Raw genomic sequence first — 21,705 nt, 5'->3', positions numbered from 1 at the left:
GCTGAGCCACGATGGAACTCCACGTGTAGTTTTACAACAGATTTTTCGGTCTGAAAGTGTGGTGGAAAGCAACAGTAGTTTATTTATTTAGCTTTTTACAACCACACCCACGGTGTATGCAAGTTCCCAGGCTAGGGGTCGAATAGGAGCTACAGCTGCCATCCAATGCCACAGCCTATGCAACATGGGATCCAAGCCCTATTTGTGACCTACACCACAGCTCACGGCAATGCTGGATCCTCAACCCACTGAGCGAGGCCAGGGATGGAACCTGCATTCTCATGGATACCAGTCAGATTCGCTCCTGCTGAGCCAGAACAGGAACTCCGCAACAGTGATTTAGAATGTGATGTTGGGGAGTTCCCGTCGTGGCGCAGTGGTTAACGAATCCGACTAGGAACCATGAGGTTGCGGGTTCGGTCCCTGCCCTTGCTCAGTGGGTTAACGATCCGGCGTTGCCGTGAGCTGTGGTGTAGGTTGCAGACGCGGCTCGGATCCTGCATTGCTGTGCCTCTGGCGTAGGCCGGTGGCTACAGCTCCGATTCAACCCCTAGCCTGGGAACCTCCATATGCCGCGGGAGCGGCCCAAGAAATAGCAACAACAACAACAACAAAAGACAAAAAGACAATAGAATGTGATGTTGGCTGCTGCTTCTACTCGGATCAGCACAGATGAACTGGTGGAAAGGCTGATACTCAAGAGAGCCCCATCAACCAGCAACACTAAGTGATCTCACCCAAGGAAAGCAGGTTAGCATCTCTAGCCTAAAAAATCTCAATCCATTTCCATGATGTGATACAGCGTGGGTAATTCATGTACATTCATGCAACAGAAACACTCATTTCTGTCATAAGGAAAGAAAAGGAACAGAGATCGTGTGTCCACTCACTGAGTTCCAGAACTTCATATACTGAGATACCAGGTAAATGCCTCAAAGACATGTAACTAGTAAGCAGAAGACCTAAGATGTAAACCCAAACCTGATTCCACAGCTCGTGCACTTTCCAATGTAGCTCCTCCTGGTACCCTAACCTACAACCTAACAAAATTAATGACAAAAGACTTCTTAGCTGTTGTTCTCTGTGATGTGGCAGGTTAAGGATCCGGTGCTGTTACCACAGCAGGTTGGGCTGCTGCTGTGAAGAGGGTTCAATCCCTGGCCCGGGAACTTCTACAAGCCATGGGTGCAGCCAAAAAAAAAAAAAAAAAAAAGAACTTCTTAGTTAGGTATATTTTTCTTAAATCCAGTGATATGGCCACTGTATTGACAGCAGCCTAACCAAGAAAACTGTTCACTATTAGATACGAAAAAGTTACTATGAACAGGGACCGAGCTACAGACAGAAGGGCCGTATTGCATCCGATGACAATGAGATGCATCCTAACAAAGTGTCAGCGATAAGGACATAAATAAAAGCAAGAGGGCACATCTCTAGATATATCAAGATAAAATGCAAGTGGTGGATAAAAAAAAAAATTAAGTGTTCCTTACCCTACATGGAGTGTCGGGAAGTCAAACCTAGCTTTCTGTAGGAAGATGGAAACTATTAAGACCTGTCCCTCCATGAGACACTAAAAGAGTGATGCTACAGCTTGAGGATTACTAGGTTGGTACATATTCACCAGAACAGAGGGAGAGTCTCCCAAGGCAGAGAAACCTGAACTTAGATCTCAGGAGCATGGCTGCGTGCCTTTAACGAAGTCCTGAGTTTAAGGAGCCAGTCCAAGTTAATTCCCTTGACCTCACCAGCTAAGAGAATAATGAGAGAATCCCCTTCTGGGGTACTATAGGTTTGGTGAAGCAAATACACCTCTGCAGAGTGCTTGCTATTCCTTTCCACAGATAATGGATGAAGCTGGCCTTTTTATAGGAAAGCCTGGGACCTCAGAACTGATATGTTGGTCTAAGCCGATGTGGTGCTTCCCCCGAAGTCACTGGGACAGATGCCATGGCCTGCGGTGTTGGGAGCTTGGATGACAGCTGCTACCCTGCTCGTATAAAGGGCTGGCTGGAGAAAAGGCAGCCATCAGATGAAGTGGAAGAATTATTTTAAAATGAAAGCTATAAAAAAAGTCAATCATAGGACAGACGCTCTCTCCAACAGTGTATTCAAAGCTCAGGATAAACTTCTCCTTTCTTACTGTATTTTAAGTCATCAGTGATCGTGGCTAATTACGGCTTAATGAATCCTTGGACTTTCAGGAGCAAAGTCTTAATTTAGAGAGATGTTTATTTGGGCCAAGAGATTTTTCACATTTCGTTAAATCGGAGTGTCCAACGCTCGATTGAAAATGTGGATTTTTGCCCTGTGGTGAGATGTAAAAATAAACTGTATGGCTGTCCTCATACATCTCCTTGTAAAAGAGCAGTCGAAGGCAGCTGCCAGCCTTGCCCAAAATAAAGCGTCACCCTGTATCTTGAGAGGCGTATCAAAGGAAATCGGGCAAAACATTCAAAAGTAGCCGAGGGGGTGAGACACAATCTTATAAGAACTGGGAAATGCATCAACAGCCCTGTGTGTTTTCTTGCATTTGGTTTAATTATGTTTTCTTCTGTTTCCTTTAGACAGTGAGAAGAGGGAGGGAGCAAGAGAGAGATAGTCATACGGTTATTGCACCTTCTACTTCCAAACATTCTGGTACCTGATTTCCCCCTGGAGTCAGAAACTAGCACCCAGTTTATGGGTGGTTCCCAATTACTTGCTGTGCCAGGAGCTTCAAACCACCAGGTCTTAGCGTCTCTACAAACACGTTCCATCAAATCCTGTAACACCTCTTACTCAGAAATGGAACCAGCTGGGCTAAGATGCGTGTGTGCACATTTGTGTGTGTAAGTGACCACTCTCCGGGTGAAACAGCCTTCTGCGGGGATGAAGGAAATTTTTCACATCCTTATGGAATGATCTAGAGTGGTAATTTCCAGATTCCAAATCGTGAACCATTGATGGGTCGTGAAAACCCCTGAGTTGTGACTGGTGTAATTTTTTTAATGAAAGAAAATCCAAGAGAACGCACAACATCTGAGGGCATCACACACAGTAAATACAGATTCATTTGTGAAGGCTTTGTATTAGCTATGTGTATGGTGTGTATGTACATGTGGTGGTCTGGTCACTACACCACATGTAAAATGATTATAATTAAAAGTCTGAGTGCTACTCATCTGCTGCCCATGCAATGATATGCATGATGAGTATCAGGGGGCTTCACGATGGAAGAGCTGGGCCTCCACGTCCTTCCAAAGCAACGTCCCACCTGAATCCTGCCCCCACCCCAGTCTTCTAGAATTGGTATCTAAGATCTGAGGATCAGGAGGGAGGGTGTACCTCTCTGATACAGGTTCCAAAGAGTCCTCAACTGGAGGGTGGGGACAGGTGGGATATAAATCAATCATAACGCAAAACGCTGCATAACAAGGAGTCTTGCCAACTACCCTGAAGACATTTAAATGCTATAAGTGTAAAATTTTTTTTTTTTTTTGGTCTTTTTGCCTTTTTCTAGGGCTGCTCCCTTGGCATATGGAGGTTCCCGGGCAAGGGGTCTAATCGGAGATGTAGCCACCGGCCTAAGCCACAGCCTCAGCAATGCAGGATCCGAGCCGTGTCTGCAACCTACACCACAGCTCACCGCAACGCTGGATCCTTAACCCACTGAGCAAGGCCAGGGATCGAACCCACAACCTCATGGTTCCTAGTCGGATTCATTAACCACTGAGCCACAACAGGATCTCCATAAAGTGTAAAATCTTATATAAAAGATAATCACAGGAGTTCTCTACGGCACAGTCAGTTAAGGATCCAGCATTGTCACTGTAGCAGCTTGGGTTGCTGCTGTGGCACCAGTTCAATCCCTGGCCTGGGAACTTCCACATGCCACGAGTGCAGCCAATAAATACATAATCACATTCTACTAAAACCCTCAACTTTTTAATTTTTTTATTTTTATTTTTTTTGCTTTTTAGGGCTGCACTGAGGCATGTGAAAGTTTCCAGGCTAGGGGTCGAATCAGAGCTCTAGCCGCTGGCCCACACTATAGCCACATCTGCGTCCTACACTACAGCTCACGGCAACACCATGATGGTAACTCCCAAACCCTCAACTTTGAATAAATACTCATTTATTTATAATCTTAAGTTTTGAGGGTTTTTCATGGAGCTCTGAACTAAATTTTTAAAAATACAAATTATCAGAGTTCCCATTAGGGCTCAGTGGGTTAAGGACTCAGTGTTGTCTCTGTGAGGATGTGGGTTCTATCCCTGGCCATGCTCTGTGGGTTAAGGATCCAGCATTGCCAAAAGCTGCAGCAAAGTTCCTATATGCAGCTCAGATCTGACGTTGCTGAGGCTGTGGTGTAGGCTGGCAGCGGCAGCTCTGATTCGACTCCTGGCCCAGGAACTTCCGCATGCCACAGGTGCAGCCATGAAAAGAAAAAAAAAAATTGTCTCCTTTTTCTTACTGGGTAATTGCCACATTACAAGGCAGTTTATTTTGCAGGGACCAGAGGGCACTTTTGAAATAGTCTATCACCTACCCGCCCAGGAACACACACAGAGGTCTAGAACGTTTTCTGGGGCTGAGGAATGTCCAGCTTAACCAGGAAATCATACAAACATGCCTTTCTAAACTCTCTGAGAAACTTAATCTAGAAGCCCATAATTCTTGAAGTTTGTGAGGTTTTCACCTGAAAGATTATTCTCTTTACACACCCAGAAGTTTGAGATAATGGAAAAGACAAAAGTGATATAAACCAAGATAAGGCTCTAGAGAAGGTCATTCATGACCTCGGATCACTCATCAGCCCTCTGACAGCCTCTCTGTGCACAGCAGGGGAGTGGGGTCAGCTGGTTCTGGTCAGTTGACGAGAAGAAAAGACTTCACACGTGGAAGCCACATTAGTGCGGAGGGGCCCAATATATAAGACGGGTCCAAATGGAGCAGTTATGTGTCTAAATAAAGTAGAAGAAGCAGAACGCAGTCAAAATCTGGGGTGCTTCACTAGAAAGACCTCCATCAGGAATCCTAAGAATATTTTGAAAAAACAAGAAAAGTGGGAGGTAGACAGAGAGGAAGACTAGAGCTAAGAGGAAGAGCAAAAAGGAAAACTCAGGGAAAATCATCGGTTCTGAGAACCATGGAAACGCGAGTCAGGACAAGCACATCCATTACAGCACGAGGTCTCAGGAAAGAGTTGCGGTGAAGCCCGCATCCCTTACCATACGTCTTAAGGCTGCTCCTCACCAGCCTAACCCGAGCCAGGCAAGCACTGCCCAGGCGTACCCCCAACATCCGCTCCTTCGGGCTCCCTCCAAGGCCAGGTTCGAGCTTCCGCCAGACGGGTGGCCTTGGCCCTGCTCTGGCTTTCCTCTAGTCATGCCGCTTGCTGGGAGCTAAGGACTCAGCAGGACCAAGGTGATCTGTCCGTCCAGAGCTCAAACCTGGCCTTGGAGGGAGCTCAAGAGAGCCGGTATTGGGGGTACCTGTGGGCCCTCTAAAACAGAGGTCCCAAGCTGGACCCTCTTGTCCAGATGCACAGCTGGCCCCAGGCTGAAGAAAGGCAGCCAGTCCCTGAAGAGAGGGAGAGGTTGGGACCAGCTGAAAAAGTAAGTGGTTGGGTTCTAGTCCCTGGCCTTCATCTCTGTGTTTAGATGACTTAACCTCACCAGCCCTCAGTTTCACCTTCGTAAAACAATGTGATGAACAGTTCAGTGAGATGCTCTCTGAATCACCTTAAGTTAAGTCTAACCTCCTATAGTTGACAAATCAGGGCCAGAGGGAAGAGGCTGGGGCTCAGAGCCCTACAACCTACAGCACCAGGGCAAAATTACAAATGAATAGAAAGACATGGAAGCAACCTAAATGTCCATCAACAGAGGACTGGATAAAGATGACAGGGTACATATATACAATGGAATATTACTCAGCCATAAAAAAGAATGAAATCATGCCATTTGCACCAACATGGATGGACCTAGAGACTGTCATACTAAGTGACACAAGTCAGACAAAGACCATATGATCTCACTTATATGTGGAATCTAAAAAAAAGGATATATATAAACTTATTTACAAAACAGAAACAGACTCACAGACTTTAAAAACAAACTTATGGTTACCAAAGGGGAAATGTTGGGGGGGAGTAAATTAGGAGTTTGAGATTAACATGTACAAACTACTATATATAGCATAGTATACACTACTCTATAGTACTACTACATACCACTATAGAGTAATATATACTATACTGTAGTATTAGTACTACTTCTCTATATTCTGAACTGTATATTTGAACTCTACTCAACATTCTGTAATAACCTATATAGAAAAGAATCTGGCAAATAATAGATATATGTACATGAATAACTGAATCACTTTGTCGTACACCTGAAACTAACACAACATTGTAAGCCAACTATACTCCAATATAAAATAAAAATTAAATTATAAAAAATGAATGGAGCAAACTGTGCCACAAATACCTAAAATGGATGGGCTGGGCAGTACACGTGCATCACTTGTGCAGAAGAAAAGGCTGTAAGGTGGCAGAAAGACAGGCTTTCTCAAGAATGGGACAAGAGTAAGGCCAGAGAGATGAATGCACCTTTGAGAGATGAATGATAAGCTGGGAAGGCCAGGAAGAAGCTCGGGCAGCCACACGCGGCCTCACCTGGCCTCTGTAAGTGCAAATGTTTTTCCTGATTGAGCACAAGAAGGAGGGCCCCCTGGGAGACCAGCCGGCTCTCAGCTCACACGTTTCTTGGTGCCTCACCATTAGTGGATCACCTTAGCAAAGAAGTGCAAAGGTGCCTTCCCACTGTTTCAACGGGTGGGACTCTGGGCTCCTGGGTTAAGGCTGCTCCCATCTTATTCCAGCTCGGATCAAAAGGGCCTCTTTGCCTAGAAACCAACAGTATGCTAGGTGGCCACTGCCGAGACCAGTGCTAAGCAAAAGACTAAGATGGACTCGGAATCGGAGCCCCGATTCTCATCTGGGTAGATGGGAGGTCCCTGGCGGGCTGGAGCGCAGGGTGGTCAAGTGTAAAGAGGTGGGATTTTTCTTTGTTGTATTGTGATCTGAGTCAACAAGGAAGTATCCACTTGCCTTTCCTGCCATGTCATGCCAATGAAACAAGGGCACCCCTGATCTCTCACCCCACTTCTGGTGACCCAGAATCCTGCCCACCTCTAAGGGGCATTTCTACCTGTGCCCAGCTTCCTCCAAAGGATGATAATACCAGAAGCGTGAACAGTACACAAACACAGGTGTGTGTTCTTTGGGCCAAGCCCTGTACTCAGTTCAAACACTGGGTCACTCACCCGATGTGATGAATAAAGGGTCTGAAATTCTCCCCTTCCCACAGGCCCCAAACACCAGCTCCTCGTGACTGGTTTGGGGTGGGGGGTGGCCACAGTTCATATTACTGTCACTCGGGCTAGGGCGGCGTCCTCCGGGCACAGGGAGGCCCTTGGTGGGGAAGAGGAGAAGCGGGGCAGAGAAGCCGGAGCGAAGGCAGGCCCTTCCCCATGCGGTCAAGAGCGGCTCTGCTTTAACTTTTTTGTTTTTTAGGGCCATGCCAAGGCATATGGAAGTTCCCAGGCTAGGGACTGAATGGGAGCTGCAGCTTCCGGCCTATGCCACAGCCACAGCCACTGCTCGATCTGAGCGGCATCTGGAACTTACACCACAGCTCACAGCAACACCACATCTTTTAACTCACTGAGCACAACCAGGGATCAAAACCATATCCCCAGGGATACCAGTCGGGCTCATGACCTTTGAGCAACCACGAGAACTTCCCAGCAGCTCTGCTTTTATTCCTTGACGTCTCAAAGCCAGAACCCATTAACCGCTGCTGGACTTAGAGATTATGACCAGAGGGACTCCAGGTCAGATTACCTGAGGCGAGATTACAGGTTAATCAGTATTAACCATTTCCACCGTAAAGGGCTGTCTACCAGGAGAGGTGGTGAGGAAGAGGGGGAGATGGCACCCGGAGCCTCTGGGGGAACCACCGTGGAGGCTCCTCACAGTAATGGGACAGAGCAGAGAACCAGCAGCAGGAGATAGATTGTTTTTTGGTGGTGCACCGCTGTGGTGCAGTGGAAACAACCCTACTAGTAACCATGAGGACGCAGGTTCGATCCCTGCCCCCTCTCAGGGAGTTAACAATCTGGTATTGCCGTGAGCTGTGGTATAGGTTGCAGATGCAGCTCGGATCCCACGTTGCTGTGGCTGTGCATAGGCCCGCAGCTGCAGCTCTGATTCAACCCCTCACCTGGGAACCTCCATATGCTGTGGGTGTGGCCCTAAAAAAAAAAAAAAAAAGATTGTTTATTTCAGGGGAGGGTCCAGCGGAGGGTCGGGCAGATTAGATGGCTGGGAGAAGCCTCCATGGTCAGTGAAGAAGTCAGAAGGAAAGTCACCACTGGCTCTCAAGGAAAAATAGAAGAGATGCTCAACCTCAAATGTGCACATGCTCCCACAACTCATACTGTATCCTAACTATATCCTATTAAAATAGTTGGGGCCATTATTTCAAAAGAGAAAAACAATAGTCACAACTTACATTGCTGTCACATGAAAACAGAGGGGCTTTACGGCATCATTTCTCAGATGACAGCTTTTTTATCAAAAACTGAAATTAGGGGAGTTCCCCTCATGGCTCAGCAGAAATGAATCTGACCTAGTGTCCATGAGGATTTGGGTTTGATTCCTGACCTTGCTCAGTGGGTTAAGGATCCAGCGTTGCTGTGAGCTGTGGTTTAGGTCACAGTAGCGGTTCGGATCCTGTGTTGCTGTGGCTGTGGCTTTTGCTGTGGCAGCTGTAGCTCTGATTTGACCCCTAGCCTGGCAACTTCCATATGCTGTGGGTGTGTTCCTAAAAAGCAATAATAATAATAATAATAATAAAACTGAAATTAGGATTCTGTAGAAATACATTTACTGACATGAAAATACATGTCCAGTGTTTTTTGTTAAATGGAAAAGGTACTTAACAGAAAACGACGACAATGTAAATGTAAACATATAAAATATTCCAAAATATAAACATCTCCCTGGGTGAAAAGATTATGATTTTTTTTTCTTTTTAAACTGTGTTTTCTAATTTTTTCCTACAATGGCTATACATTACATGTGTGCGATGCCGGGAGCGGGGAGGAGAGACCGTTTCCCAGGAAGGCGGCAGGGCGCCCTTCTCAGCACAAGCACCCACTGCTCTTTGTGCCTCTGCTGCCCCCGTGTGGCCGCGAGGAGACCTGACACTCGGAACCCCGAGACAGACCCCAACCTGGACCAAACTCTGAAGTTATCTTGGATGGATTCCTCTTCCCCTCTTCACCAGTTCGAGGCCTGGATTTGTCCCACTCATGAACACAGGGCTTCTGCAATAGCAAGTGCTAGGATGAAGTCGGAACAGTATCTGCTCAGGATGCTAAAAAGATGGATACAGACTCTGGTGGGGGTTGAGGACCTAGAGAAGGACTCTGGCCGGAGTAAAGGTGGCGATAAGAAGGGATGAAGCCTCAGAAAACTAATGGCCAAAGGCAACCATGAAACCAGAACCCTGAAGTGGTGCTGGAGACCAGCTCCTCTGCCCCGAGGGGTGACATGTACCTCCTTCTGTTGCTTGTCTACCGACACTAGAGGTGACTGCCCTTGACCTGCTCTTTATGAGCACACTTTCCCTGAATGTCCACTTTTCCCACTGAGGGTATTTAACTTATGACTAGATGAGCCTATTGTTTGGGCAGCAAAACATGAAGATTTAGGAAATGGGAGCCAAATTTCATGTTATTATCAAAACGACATGCGCATAGATTTACCCTGATCCCTTAACATTTGCAACATTGTTATCAGGCATTAATGCTAAGCCTTAAAATGATGAATTAATATTTTGCTCACCTAAAAGTCAATTTTTCTCTGCTTAGATTGTCAGATCAATCACAATTAAGGGCAACAGGATCCCTTGACTAATGAACACTTTCATTTTCAAAGCAAAGGTAGGTTCCGTGTCCACACACACACACACACACACACACACACACACACACACAATCTGGATAACCCTCCCAAAGCCATTTCTCAACCCTCTACCTTAACCCCTTTCTCTTACATATGACCTGGGATAGAGCTTGGTATGCTTCTCCTACCTGGAGACTCCAGGGCCAGATTGCCTGCATTCGAATGCAGCTGTAGCATTTACTGTGTGACCCTGGGCAAATCACCTAAGCTTTCTGAGTCTCCTCGGTGACCTCCTCTATACAATGGGGATAAGGGCACCAGCTCCCTCGCCCACTGGGAGGTTAAATGAGTTATTATCTGTTGAGTGCTGAACACAGCGCCTGGCACAGGAGGCGCTGGAGGAACTCACTAGCCACTCTGTCCTGTAGTTATTTTTCCAAATGGGCTGAAAAGGCAATTAATTAATTAACTTTTAAAAACAGTCATTAAAAAGACAAACTTGGTTTCCTCTCCTTTTTGTTTCCACTCAAATAGCATTTATTACTCAGATTGGGTGACAACAAAGTGGCCAGTTCCTCCTTGTCCACCTCAAGGTGAGGTCATTTTCAGAGGAATCAGAGGAATCAGACTCATTGACCTTATTCTCCGCCAAGCCTCTTCCTCAGCCCCCTCATCACAGCCCTTGTCAGAATCAGCCCCTTCATCACCCCTACGTATTTTAGGAAACGTGAAGGACATGCATGTGCGTGGATGTCGTGCTCGAGCTCGGGGCAGGAACAGGCGGGCGGAGGACGGCCATCCCCGCATCCTGGCACAGCTTTTCTCTCAATGGCATTTCCTCCCCTTTCCTCCCAGCTCTGGTCCTGAGTCTGCCCCTGGATCAACGCCCATTCGGCAATTGAGTTTGCGCCTCACACCAAGGGCCCTCACCTGTTGGTGTTCTCCAGAACCTCCACCTTCTTCCTCAGCTCCAAGTTCTCGGTTGAACAGGACTCCACCCTACAGAAGAGAGAGAAAAAAGAAACTTAGTTATTATTATTATTATTATTATTATTATTATTATTATTATTATTATTATTATTTGCTTTTGCTTTTTTGGCTGCCCCATGACATATGGAGTTCCCTGGGCAGGGATCAGATCTGAGCCACAGGTGCAACCTATGTCACAGCTGCAGCAACACTGGATCCTTTAACCCACTGGGCCAGGGATTGAACCAGCATCCTAGAGCTGCAGAGCTGCCACCAATCCCATTGCACCACAGTGGAAACTCCGAAACTTAGTTTTCTCAGTAGAGAAAAACGAAGCCAGGAGCGAGAGTGGAGATAGGTGGGGTTCAAAGAAAAAAAGACAAGGAAGCAGCTCCTCCAGGGAGGTGAGGATGAGCTTGGCTGACCTGAGTGGTGAAGAAGAGGGAGGAGACAAAAGAAAAAAGGACGGAGAGCGATGAGTACCAAGTGGCTCGGTAATGGACAACGGAGAGGACAGGGATGGTACAAAACTTATTTTAAGGTGTTTCACCCTTGATTTCTCTCAACTCTGCCCCCCAGCTCTGAATGCCCGACACCCTTGTCCCTCTCTGCTGCAGGGGTCTGATGCTGCTGGCTATACCCTTGGCCAAAAGGACTGACAGGAAGCCAGGGGGCTTGGGGCAGGCGGAGAGCAAAGGATGAGAACCCAGGACCTCAAGACAAGGAATGCAGGTGCCAGAGCAGCCACGTCCCCAGAGAGGCCGTAAAGAGATTTTCATCAAAACATCTGGACCTCGGATGCCTACAGAAAATAATGAAGAGAATGGGACTGCTTAGGAGTTCCCTTGTGGTGCAGCGGGTTAAGGATCCGGTGTCACTGTAGCAGCTCCCGTCTCTGCTACGACATGGGTTGGATCTGTAGCCCAGGAACTTCCATATGCGGTGGGCACGCCCCCCTCCCCCAAAAAAGAATGGGACTGCTTAATGCTATGTCACCAACCCCTCAATCAGGAGACAGAAACACTAACTTCTGGTACAAACTTCAAGCACCAGCCAGGTGGGAGATCCCCTTGTGGCTCAGTTGGGAAATGAACCGAACTAGTACTCATGAGGATGTGAGTTCGATCCCTGGTCCACTTCAATGGGTTAGGAATCCACTGTTGCCATGATCTGCGGTGTAGGTCACAGATACAGCTCAGATTCCACCCCTAGCCTGAGAATTTCCATATGCCTCGATGCGCCCCACCCACCCCCAAAAAAGCCAGCCAGGATCCACCCATCACCCGACCACTCCGCCTCTCGTGGAACACAAATGAAGCTTCATTTCTAGGTCTGGGACCTCATTCCCATCTTAAACGTACTAGTTTGTCAGATGGGAGCTATTTTCGAGGTCTAACACAAAACTGTATGAATGTATGTTTTTCTAAAAGCCCTCCTAAACATTCAGGACAACGAAAGTTGCCCTCAAGCGTTTTTGAGAAAAGTCACTCGCCTGTAGCAGGAATCAGAGCAGACAGAAGGTTAAGAACGCCAACCTGCCTTGCTCCAAGCCCTGCGGCTTTCCCCAGGGTGCGGGGGAGCGTGGCAACGGGAATTGATTAATTAGCACCGCTCCTCTCCGCCGCCGCAGCGGTGCCTCTCCTCGGAGGAGTCCAGGAATGTGCGTGAAGGTTCCTCTGTGTGCTGATCTGAAAGGAAGCCTTCAAGGACTTAAGGACCCTTGTTAGAAACCTCGCAGTAGGAAGTACTTACCTCTGCTAAGATAGAGGGTACTTTGTCTTTCCTGCCAGACTTAAGAGCTTTTCCCTCTAAAACCACTAGGTGGCAGGCAAAGCATAGCCGATAAAGGCAGCGGCCCCTTGGCCAAAGGCAGCCGGAGGACTTGAACCCCCTTCTCGGGGAAGGTAGGAGCCCTGTACTCACATTTCTCTACGTGAACTGCCCAATACACACAACCAGTTTGGAAGGAGGCTTACTTTTTCTCCAAGCTGTCCATGTATTCTTTCTTCTTTCTCCTACTTTCCTGGGCAGAAATCTGCAATGTATGGAGGAGAAAAAGGGATTATGGTCCAGCTGCATCAATAAACCAGGAAAGGAACGACAGGAGGCCAGGATCACAGACATCGCCTCTTCCCTCTAATCACCTCTTCTGTCCTCCTTGGTTTCAACCTGCCGATATTCTCATCTACTTTCCAACAAATGAGGCCCCAGGGAGGACCGCGGTCCAAGAGTCAGACCAGAACACAGGGGTCACGAACCATCTGTATGATCCCAGATACATGATTTCAACTCCGTGGATCTCGTTGGCTCAATGACAACTCCCAGCTGGGGTTAGTCATATAAAACTTCCCTGGTGGTTCTGCACAGGGGCGGAGAATTATAAAAAGCTCTTTGCCTTTTCCCTCCTGCTCTGCCCACGCCCTAGCCATGCCCCCGGGCCTCTCCATCCCTCACACTGCAGGGGCCCTAGGTGGAGGAGACTGCTGGACCCAGGTATAAAACAGGGGGCTGCAGAATTTTTTTTTTTTCCTTTTTGGGGCTGCGCCTGCAGCATATGGAAGTTCCCAGGCTAGGAGTCGAACTGGAGCTGTAGCTGCTGGCCTCTGCCACAGCCACAGCTATGTAAGATCCAAGCCATGTCTGTGACCTACACCACAGCTCGTGGCAGCGCTGGCTCCCCGACCCACTGAAAGAGGACAGGGATTGAACCCGCATCCTTATGGATCCTAGTTGGGTTCGTGACCACGGAGCCATGACGGGAACTCCCTAGAATTTTTTTTTTTAATCAAAAATCCCTATCAGGAAAATAAATTGAGCAAACATCCATAATACATTTATATTTATTGATTGATAAGTTATAGACATGCCTACTAGAGTACTGTGTATATCATAAAACAGAAATTTTAAAGGCTGGGGTTATAAGAAATGTCAATGGGAAGGCTCACATTTTCTTTCTGCCCCTGAAAGGGTAAAGCTTCAGCACCATGGAGTGTGCGCACCCCATCTGGGGGCCCCTGACTGGAGGATGGATGGGGGCTGGGGGACGACAGGGCAAAGCTTGGTCCCCACTGTGGGATGGGCCAGTGTGGGCCACCAGGAAGGGGTGGGGGCAGGCGGGCTCAGTTCTGCCCACAGCCTCTGCTCACAGAAGTGGCTGGATTTGAAGGACTCACCTTATTCTTGATTTTCCTCCGGATTTTCTTGAGGGCCTTCTCCTCGGACTTCGTCAGGGGCAGCTTGGTGGGGATGGGATAGCCCTCGGCGATCAGGGTCCTCTTCTCCTCCTCCGTCAGGACCAGGGGACCCGACCCCTGCAGCTTCTGCGCAGGCCAAGGAGGGGAAACGGGTCAAAGAGGCACAGCCGGGCGCACCAGAGAAACACCTCCCGAGGGCCGAGGAGGGCCTGTTATGCTACCTAGCCAGCGGCTAAGGGAAAAGGCTGCTTATCTGCTTGGGGGAGAAATGGGCACTTTGAAGTGGAAGCCAAAATGGAGAAGACACTCATGCGCGTGTCAGAACCCAAGGATTACACCCGAAGGCACAGGTCAAGAAACCTCTACCCGTGAGTTCCCAGAAAGAACCCTGCTGGCTAAAACATCAACATTAAAGGACAGAATTCATGTCCCGCATCCCCAGAGATTTCCCTGGAACGAGGAAGGGTCCCCTGGAGCTCTATCTCTGAAGGAGAGTTTTGTGGTTCTCCTGAAAATGCGCTTTGCAAGACACTCTTTACACACCAGCAGTCGCTTCTTGGCCTCCACTTACAGCCAAGGAGCCAGGGCTCCCAGGGACACACCTGTAGGCACGTCCCACAGAAGCGCCCGGTCAGCATAGCCCCAGACTGTCCACCGTCAGGGGAGATGAGAATGGTGGCTCCTCTCATTTCACCCACATTAGAACACGTTTATGGGTAATCCAGTGCAGTACCCATGCCTATCACCTCCCTGTTAAACGCCCGGAGGGATCAAAGCAAACCCCGTCTCTGAAGTAGCTAATGATCAAGACCAGACGGAGTGGATGCACACGAAGAAATGAGAGCCGTCCAAGGCTAGACTGTCACAGTCACTCAAGGTGCATTAAAACTCTGGAGAAGGAGAACACGGAGATGAGTCTGTGTGATAAGGGAAGGCTCAGGGTAGCAGCTAAGACTTGACCTGGGCCTCCAGATGAAAGGGGTGATGGACACAGAGAGAGGAGGGCATTCCAACACAGGGCAGCGTGGCCACCAGTAAGAGGTCGTTCTGCCTAATGGGGGGGAGTTCTTGAAGGAGCGGCAGGCTGGGCACACGCAGAGGGTGTTGGTATGATACCCAGCAGAGGTATTAGAGCGTGAGGCCAACACGTAACAGGGAAACACAACACGGTGTGGAGCCAGGGTGTGTTATAGGGAGGATTTCTCCATGGCCACGGGGACTGGATGGATTACGGTAGGATCCACAGGTCTCTGGGATGGACAGGATTTCAGTGATCAAAGGCGTGCGGGATTAGAGGCCAGAAGGCAAATGGAGTGGAAAGAGTTAATGGCCTGGTCCTCAGTAAGAGCAACACAAAATCTCGGCCACAGATCTAGACTCTCCAGAGTTTCTGAGACAGACTGACCTCAAATTTTCAAGATTATGTTCATCGATACATGGTTCTAAGGATTTTTAAATATCTCATTTCGTTCATATTTGCTCCACATGATAGTGTATATTCAGTAAGGTTGGCCATAAGTTTTAAATCTTCATAGAAGTCAATCGATTATTCAGAATAATAAGGAGTTAATTATCTATCCCTGTTTTTTATTTGGAAAAATTATATATGTGAGGGATGATGACTCATGATTTCTACCCTGAGTCACTGGGTTAAGAGTTGTACCAAGGGAGTTCCCCTTGTGACTCAGTGGGTTAAGAACCCCGACATTGTCTCTGTGAGGATGCGGGTTTGATCCCTGGCCTTGATCAGTGGGTTAAAGATTGGGCATTGCCGCAAGCTCCGGCATAGGCTGCAGACGCAGCTCAGCTCGGATCTGGTGTAGCTGCGGCTCTGGCGGAGGCCAGCAGCTACGGCTCCAATTCAGCCGCTAGCCTGGGAACCTCCATATGCCATGGGTGCGGCCGTAAATAGGAAAAAGAAGAAAGAGTTGTACCGCAGACAAAAAAGGTTAAACTATATTTCTGAGGTTTAGACACTAAAGCGTTTAATCTCAGAGAGATTTTTAAGTTCATCAAAGATTGCTTATTGAAAAGATGTTATTTCTGGGAGTTCTCATCATGGGTCAGTGGGAACAAATCTGACTAGCATCCACGAGGACGCAGGTTAGATCCTTGGCCTCGATCAGTGGGTTAAGGATCCGGTGTTGCCGTGAGCTGTGGTGTAGGTTGCATATGCAGATCGGATCCAACTGGACCCCTAGCCTGGGAACCTCCATGTGCCAAGAGTGCAGCCCTCAAAAGACCAAAAATAAATAAATAATAAAATTTTTAAAAATAAAAAATAAAAGTTATTTCCTATCAGAAGTCATAAAGACCACTTAAACTGATGACAAATATTTGCAATACACTTTTGAGAAGTCTAACGACACATTTTTTATTCCCCATGTTTGAAGCTATATAAAATCAGCTCATGACAAAAACCAGATGTGGGAAGGAAGAAAGCGTGTTAGCATGTTGAGATCACAGGCAGTTCTTAGAAAATCTTCAAGACTGTCATCCTGCTGCTTTAGCAGTGGGACCTAAAATTTCCTGCAGGAATAAAGGCCAAGTGCCCCGAATGGCACCCAGGCTGGGTGAAGCTCGGGGAGACAGAACTGGGGGGATCGGGGTGCAGGAATGCAGGGAACACTCACATGAGGCGCCGTGAGGAGCGGGGAGCTGGCCAGCGCCGAGGGGGCCCGCGCTGGGGCCCTGGCGGGGCTGTGGGTCTGCGGCAGGCCGAAGGGGTGCAGGCGCGGGCTGGGGCTCAGGCTGCCCTCGGAGTCGCTGCTGTGGCTGCTGGGAGGGGTGGGCGGTAAGTGCAGGTGGTCCACGGAGGCTGAGGGAGAGAGCGGATTGCATCCATCAGGGAGCCACCAAGCAGGACTTGGGGGCAGTTCAAGCAACCATTAAATATCCATTCAGCTAAACTCAGGGCAGTGGAACAAAAGAAGGAGGAGTCTCTGCTTGGATATGGAAAGGCCTCCGAGATGTGTGGTTAAGGGAGGAGGATAGAGCCTGGTGCACAGCAGCACACGAGGTAACCCTCCTTGAGTTCCATTGTGGCTCAGTGGTCGCAAACCCAACCAGTGTCCGTGAGGACGCAGGTTCAATCCCTGGCCTCGCTCAGTGGGTTAGGGATCCAGCATTGCTGTGAGCTGTGGTGTAGGCCACGAGTTGCAGCTCTGATTGGACCCATAGCCTGGGAACCTCCATATGCCCTAAAAAGACAAAACGAACAAACAAAATGTAACCCTCCTTTTGTACGGAAAAAAAAAAAAAAGGAGAGAAAGCGAACACAGACTCCTACCTGCTCATATCTACATAAAGAACCTCTGGAAACTATATGAGAAGCTAATAAGATTATGAAGTAATGGGAGCAGGGGAAATGAGAGTAGATGGGGCTGGCATTGCTGTCCCTCGATTCATTTCACAGAGTTGCCATAGTTTGACTTGTAAATCATGTTAACGTATTGGGATCTATCTTTTTCAAAAAATAGCAAAAGCTGGGAGCCCAGGAGTGTTTGAGCAAAGCTCATTTGTTTCAGGAGGAATGTGCATGGGAGGGCCCACAGGCAGATGCCAGGCATTCTTGACTCAGATGACACCCAGTTCCTCAGCAGATAGATAGGTAGGCACTGGAAGATAAATGGGGGGGGGGGGATTTCCTCCCGCAAAGTCCCTCAGCATCTAAGCATTCTTCCTTGGGGAGGGACACACACACTCTGCCGGCGCCTTCCAGCCTTGGTCGGTGCCAATTGTGCATCTCCAGGGACGGGCTCCTGAAGGGGAATCACTCAAGTTCAACCTGACCGGCGAGCTTTGAGGCCTCCCTCTTTTTCTGACCTGCCGACCTCCGCATTGGGCTGAAATGCTCTGAGAGCCGGCCGCTGTTACTGAGCCAAGGGACATGACCTCGGGTAAGCCTTTCACGCCACACCCCTCCTGAGCCCCCCCCAGGACAACAGAGCCCTTGGTGCAGCGGCCCTGAGCTGGCGAGGCGCCCAGGGGCCTCACACACACCTGGACTTGCTTGGCCAGAGAACGGCTCGGGGCTGTGGAAAGGCCTCAGTCTCCCGCCTGATGTCCCACGGATGGAAAGGGCTTTCGGAGACACAGCTACTCACCTAAGGAGAAGGACTCCCAGAGCTGCCTTTGGAGGTGACCAGCTGCAACCAGGCAGCTCTGTCGCCCCTAAAACTCCTGAGTGTCCTAGGAACCACGAGATGCCTCGCTGCCCCCCTCGCCCCCGCCCCCATTCACGTCACACATTCTCTCAATCTCTCTCTCTCTCTCTCTCTAACCCTTCTCTCTTCTCCTCCTAACACACTACTTTTCACTAGATGCGTCCCTTTTTCTCAGCCAAAGAGCTCCCCGGGTTTTTAGAGTCTGCGGGCACTCTTAAAGCAAAGGAATATTCTAAAACAATCCTACATACCTCTACTGCCAAGTCCTCTGCCAATAGCTCCAGGCAGCTAAGGAGCGTATGCGTGTGCCTTAAATGTGTGCTCGCCTAGAAAGGAGGAGCCCTGAGAGTGTCACCAAGGCTTTCCCAGTGCCGTGACGACCTGCGACACTCGTGGTGTCGGACGCAGTAAGCAAGGAGGCCATCAGACTGGGGTGGCTCTAGCCCCCTGGTGGCCTATGTAGGCGACCCAAAATCTAAGCCTGTAAATGCTTCAAGGTTACCAGACTGAAGCCTAAGGACAATCAGTCACAAACAGCCCACTCAGCTTTAGGTTAGAGCCAATCAGTAATTTCCTTACTTTGCTTCCTTCTTTTCTATATAAAAGTCTCCCCCTAGCTCCTGTAGGTGAAACCTTCTAACCACTTCCGGTTCGGTGCTGCAGAACCTAATAAATTTTTGCTCAAAGATGTGCTTAAAATGTTTAATTTTTTAGAGTTTCTCTTCTAACAATGTTTATCTTTTTATTTATTTATTTTTAAATTTTTTTTTTTTTGGCTTTTTGTAGGGCCGCACCTATGGCCTATGGAGGTTCCCAGGCTAGGCGTCTACAGCCACCAGCCTACACCACAGCCACAGCAATGCAGGATTCGAGCCACATCTGCGACCTACACCACAGCTCACAGCAATGGTAGATCCTTAACCCACTGAGCAAGGCCAGGGATCGAACCCGCAACCTCATGGTTCCTAGTCTTATTTGTTTCCACTGCGCCACGACGGAACTCCTATCTTTTTAACCATGGCCAACAAACAAGCAAACCAAAATCAAAACCAAACCCAGGAGCTGAGGAACCTAATACGGGCTCCGGTTGTCTGGGATGCGGAGCTGTCGGATTCTGGAGAACCAGCCCAGAGGACTAGAGTTTATTCGTCCCTTTCACTGGGCACAGTCCAAATTATTCTAATACTGTTCCTCCTATGTGAGCAGACGGTGCTCCACAAAACACGGAAAAGGCACGGCAGGAAAAGTGAAGCAAACTCAAATCTCCTCTTACTTAACTATTAAGAGCACACTGCCCTGGAGTTCCCCTTGTGGTGCAGAGGCTAACGAACCCGACTAGGAACCATGAGGTTGCGGGTTCGATCCCTGGCCTTGCTCAGTGGGTTAAGGATCCTCTGTCGCTGTGGCTGTGGTACAGGCCAGTGGCTACAGCTCCGATTAGACCCCTAGTCTGGGAACCTCCATATGCCGTGGGAGGGGCCCTAGAAAAGACAAAAATAAAAAAGAGCATAGTGCCCTGGCCACAGGTGCCTCGGTATCAGATTTCTAAACATCACTTGAAATGTTGCTCTTGGGTTACTTACTGGCAGGACTGGGGACAACCAGCTACTCTGCCTGAAAGCCCCACTGCCTTCAAGGGCAGTGAGTTTCTTCTTCACTGTGTATCTGGAATAAGGAAGCAGGACAGCCCCACACTTTACTCAGGAAACTTGCCTCTTCCAGGGACCCCAGATTCGGAAGCACTATGGGACTGACTGCTACTGTTATGAAACGTTCTGCAGCGTACTGCAACTCAGATTAAAAGAGCCAGCTGCATGTGACAGTCGTAACTGGTGTCACAAAGATGGAAGGAATCACTTTGCAGCAGTGACATAAAGTTGAAGGCGCTAAAATGTATATCACTCAGTGACAACAAATACTGTTTTAATATGACTTTTAGTCAGTATTACTAATTTTACAAAATGGAATCCTTTCTTGGAGTTCCTGCTATGGCACAGCAGGGTAAGGATCTGGTGTTGCTGCAGCTGTGGTGCAGGTTGTAACTGTGGCCGGGATTCAATCCCTGGACCTGGGAACTTCCATATGCAGCAGGGGCAGCCAAAAATGGAAAAAAAAAAAAAAAAAAAGGAATCCTTCCTTTATTGATGCTAAAGGTAAATGCTAACCCTGATTCGACAGTCACGGATCAGGGAGTTCTCATCATGGCTCAGTGGTTAATGAATCTGACTAGTAACCATGAGGTTTTGGGTTCAATCCCTGGCCTCGCTCAGTGGGTTAAGGATCTGGTGTTGCCATGAGCTGTGGTGTAGGTCAAAGACACGGCTTAGATTCTGTGTTGCTGTGGCTGTGGTGTAGACCGGCAGCTAATGTTCTGATTTGACCCCTAGCCTGGGAATCTCCATATGCTGTGGGTCTGGCCCTAAAAAGACAAAAGACAAAACAAAACAAAACAAAAAAACCTGTCATGGATCAAATCCTGAGTACATTCCTGGTGGAATAAAGGTTGACTTTGTTTCTGTGAGAACTGCTGGTATGTAAGTCCGCACGTGACATCTACACCCTGGCACGGATCCCTTTTCCATGACAAGCACGTGTAACTCATTTCTTAGTTGTTGACCACACTGGTCAGCTGTCCTTGTCCCCAGAGTATCAGTAAAAAGGGGACGGGTGGCCTGCCTGCAGGGCCAGAATCAAGAGCAGGATCATGCAAAGGCTCTCAATGTAAAAGGCGGAGAGAACTTTCCAGACTCCATGGGATGTGGGGTCTGGGGGCTGCATTCAGGATTCCTAACTATGGGCTTCATGTGGAGACAAGAAAGTGACACAAAAGAAAAAGGGACAGTGGGACAACTTGAAGTGTGACATGACTGAAATCTAAATGGATGGCAAGAAGCCCAATAGGATGCAGGAAGAGGGAGGCTCCTTGCAACTACTGTCATCTAAAATCAATATTTAAAAACCCAGACAGATAAACCATGAATGCATGTCACAAGGGGCTTGATAGAGGTTTAAATAGGCAAGGTGCCCTTGTGGATGTTTGCCTATTTGCCCTGCTGATCATGCCTCCAGGGCAGTGAGCTGGGTTTTACTGGCAGGGTGGCTTGAGACCAGCAGTTCCCCCGTTTCCTTGTCAGTACCCAAGTCACAGCAGTCTATAAACATCAAAAAGTCCCCCTGCCTAGGAGTAAACATTAGTTAAAGATTTAGCTGGAAGGAGCTCCTGTTGTGGTGCAATGGAAATGACTCTGACCAGTATCCATGAGAACTTCGGTTCGATTTCTGGCCTCACTCAGTGGGTTAAGGATCCGGTGTTGCCGTGAGCTGTGGTGTAGGTTGCAGACGCAGCTCTGATCTCATGTTGCTATGGCTGTGGTGTAGGCTGGCAGCTGCAGCTCTGATTCGACCTCTAGCCTGG

General features: G+C 48.4%; 1 protein-coding gene across 1 annotated transcript in view; it reads right to left on the bottom strand.

Annotated features, from left to right (window-relative positions):
- CREB3L2 (cAMP responsive element binding protein 3 like 2) overlaps positions 1-21,705 on the bottom strand; it is a 133,092-nt gene that overhangs the window by 12,632 nt on the left and 98,755 nt on the right. Inside the window, exons 5-8 of the mRNA XM_003134635.5 lie at positions 16,758-16,942; positions 14,104-14,250; positions 12,907-12,965; positions 10,892-10,960 (exon numbers count right to left, since the gene is read on the bottom strand). Of these exons, the coding sequence (XP_003134683.1) occupies positions 10,892-10,960; positions 12,907-12,965; positions 14,104-14,250; positions 16,758-16,942 (460 nt within the window). The remainder of the gene's footprint in view (positions 1-10,891; positions 10,961-12,906; positions 12,966-14,103; positions 14,251-16,757; positions 16,943-21,705) is intronic.

The sequence above is a fragment of the Sus scrofa genome, chromosome 18 (genome assembly GCF_054392235.1).
Source record: "Sus scrofa isolate SSC_HxYL_T2T_F1_AM1 chromosome 18, Sscrofa_HxYL_maternal_Yorkshire_Landrace_v2.0, whole genome shotgun sequence".
Lineage (NCBI taxonomy): Eukaryota > Metazoa > Chordata > Mammalia > Artiodactyla > Suidae > Sus > Sus scrofa.
This window is presented reverse-complemented; position numbering and strand designations above follow the sequence as displayed.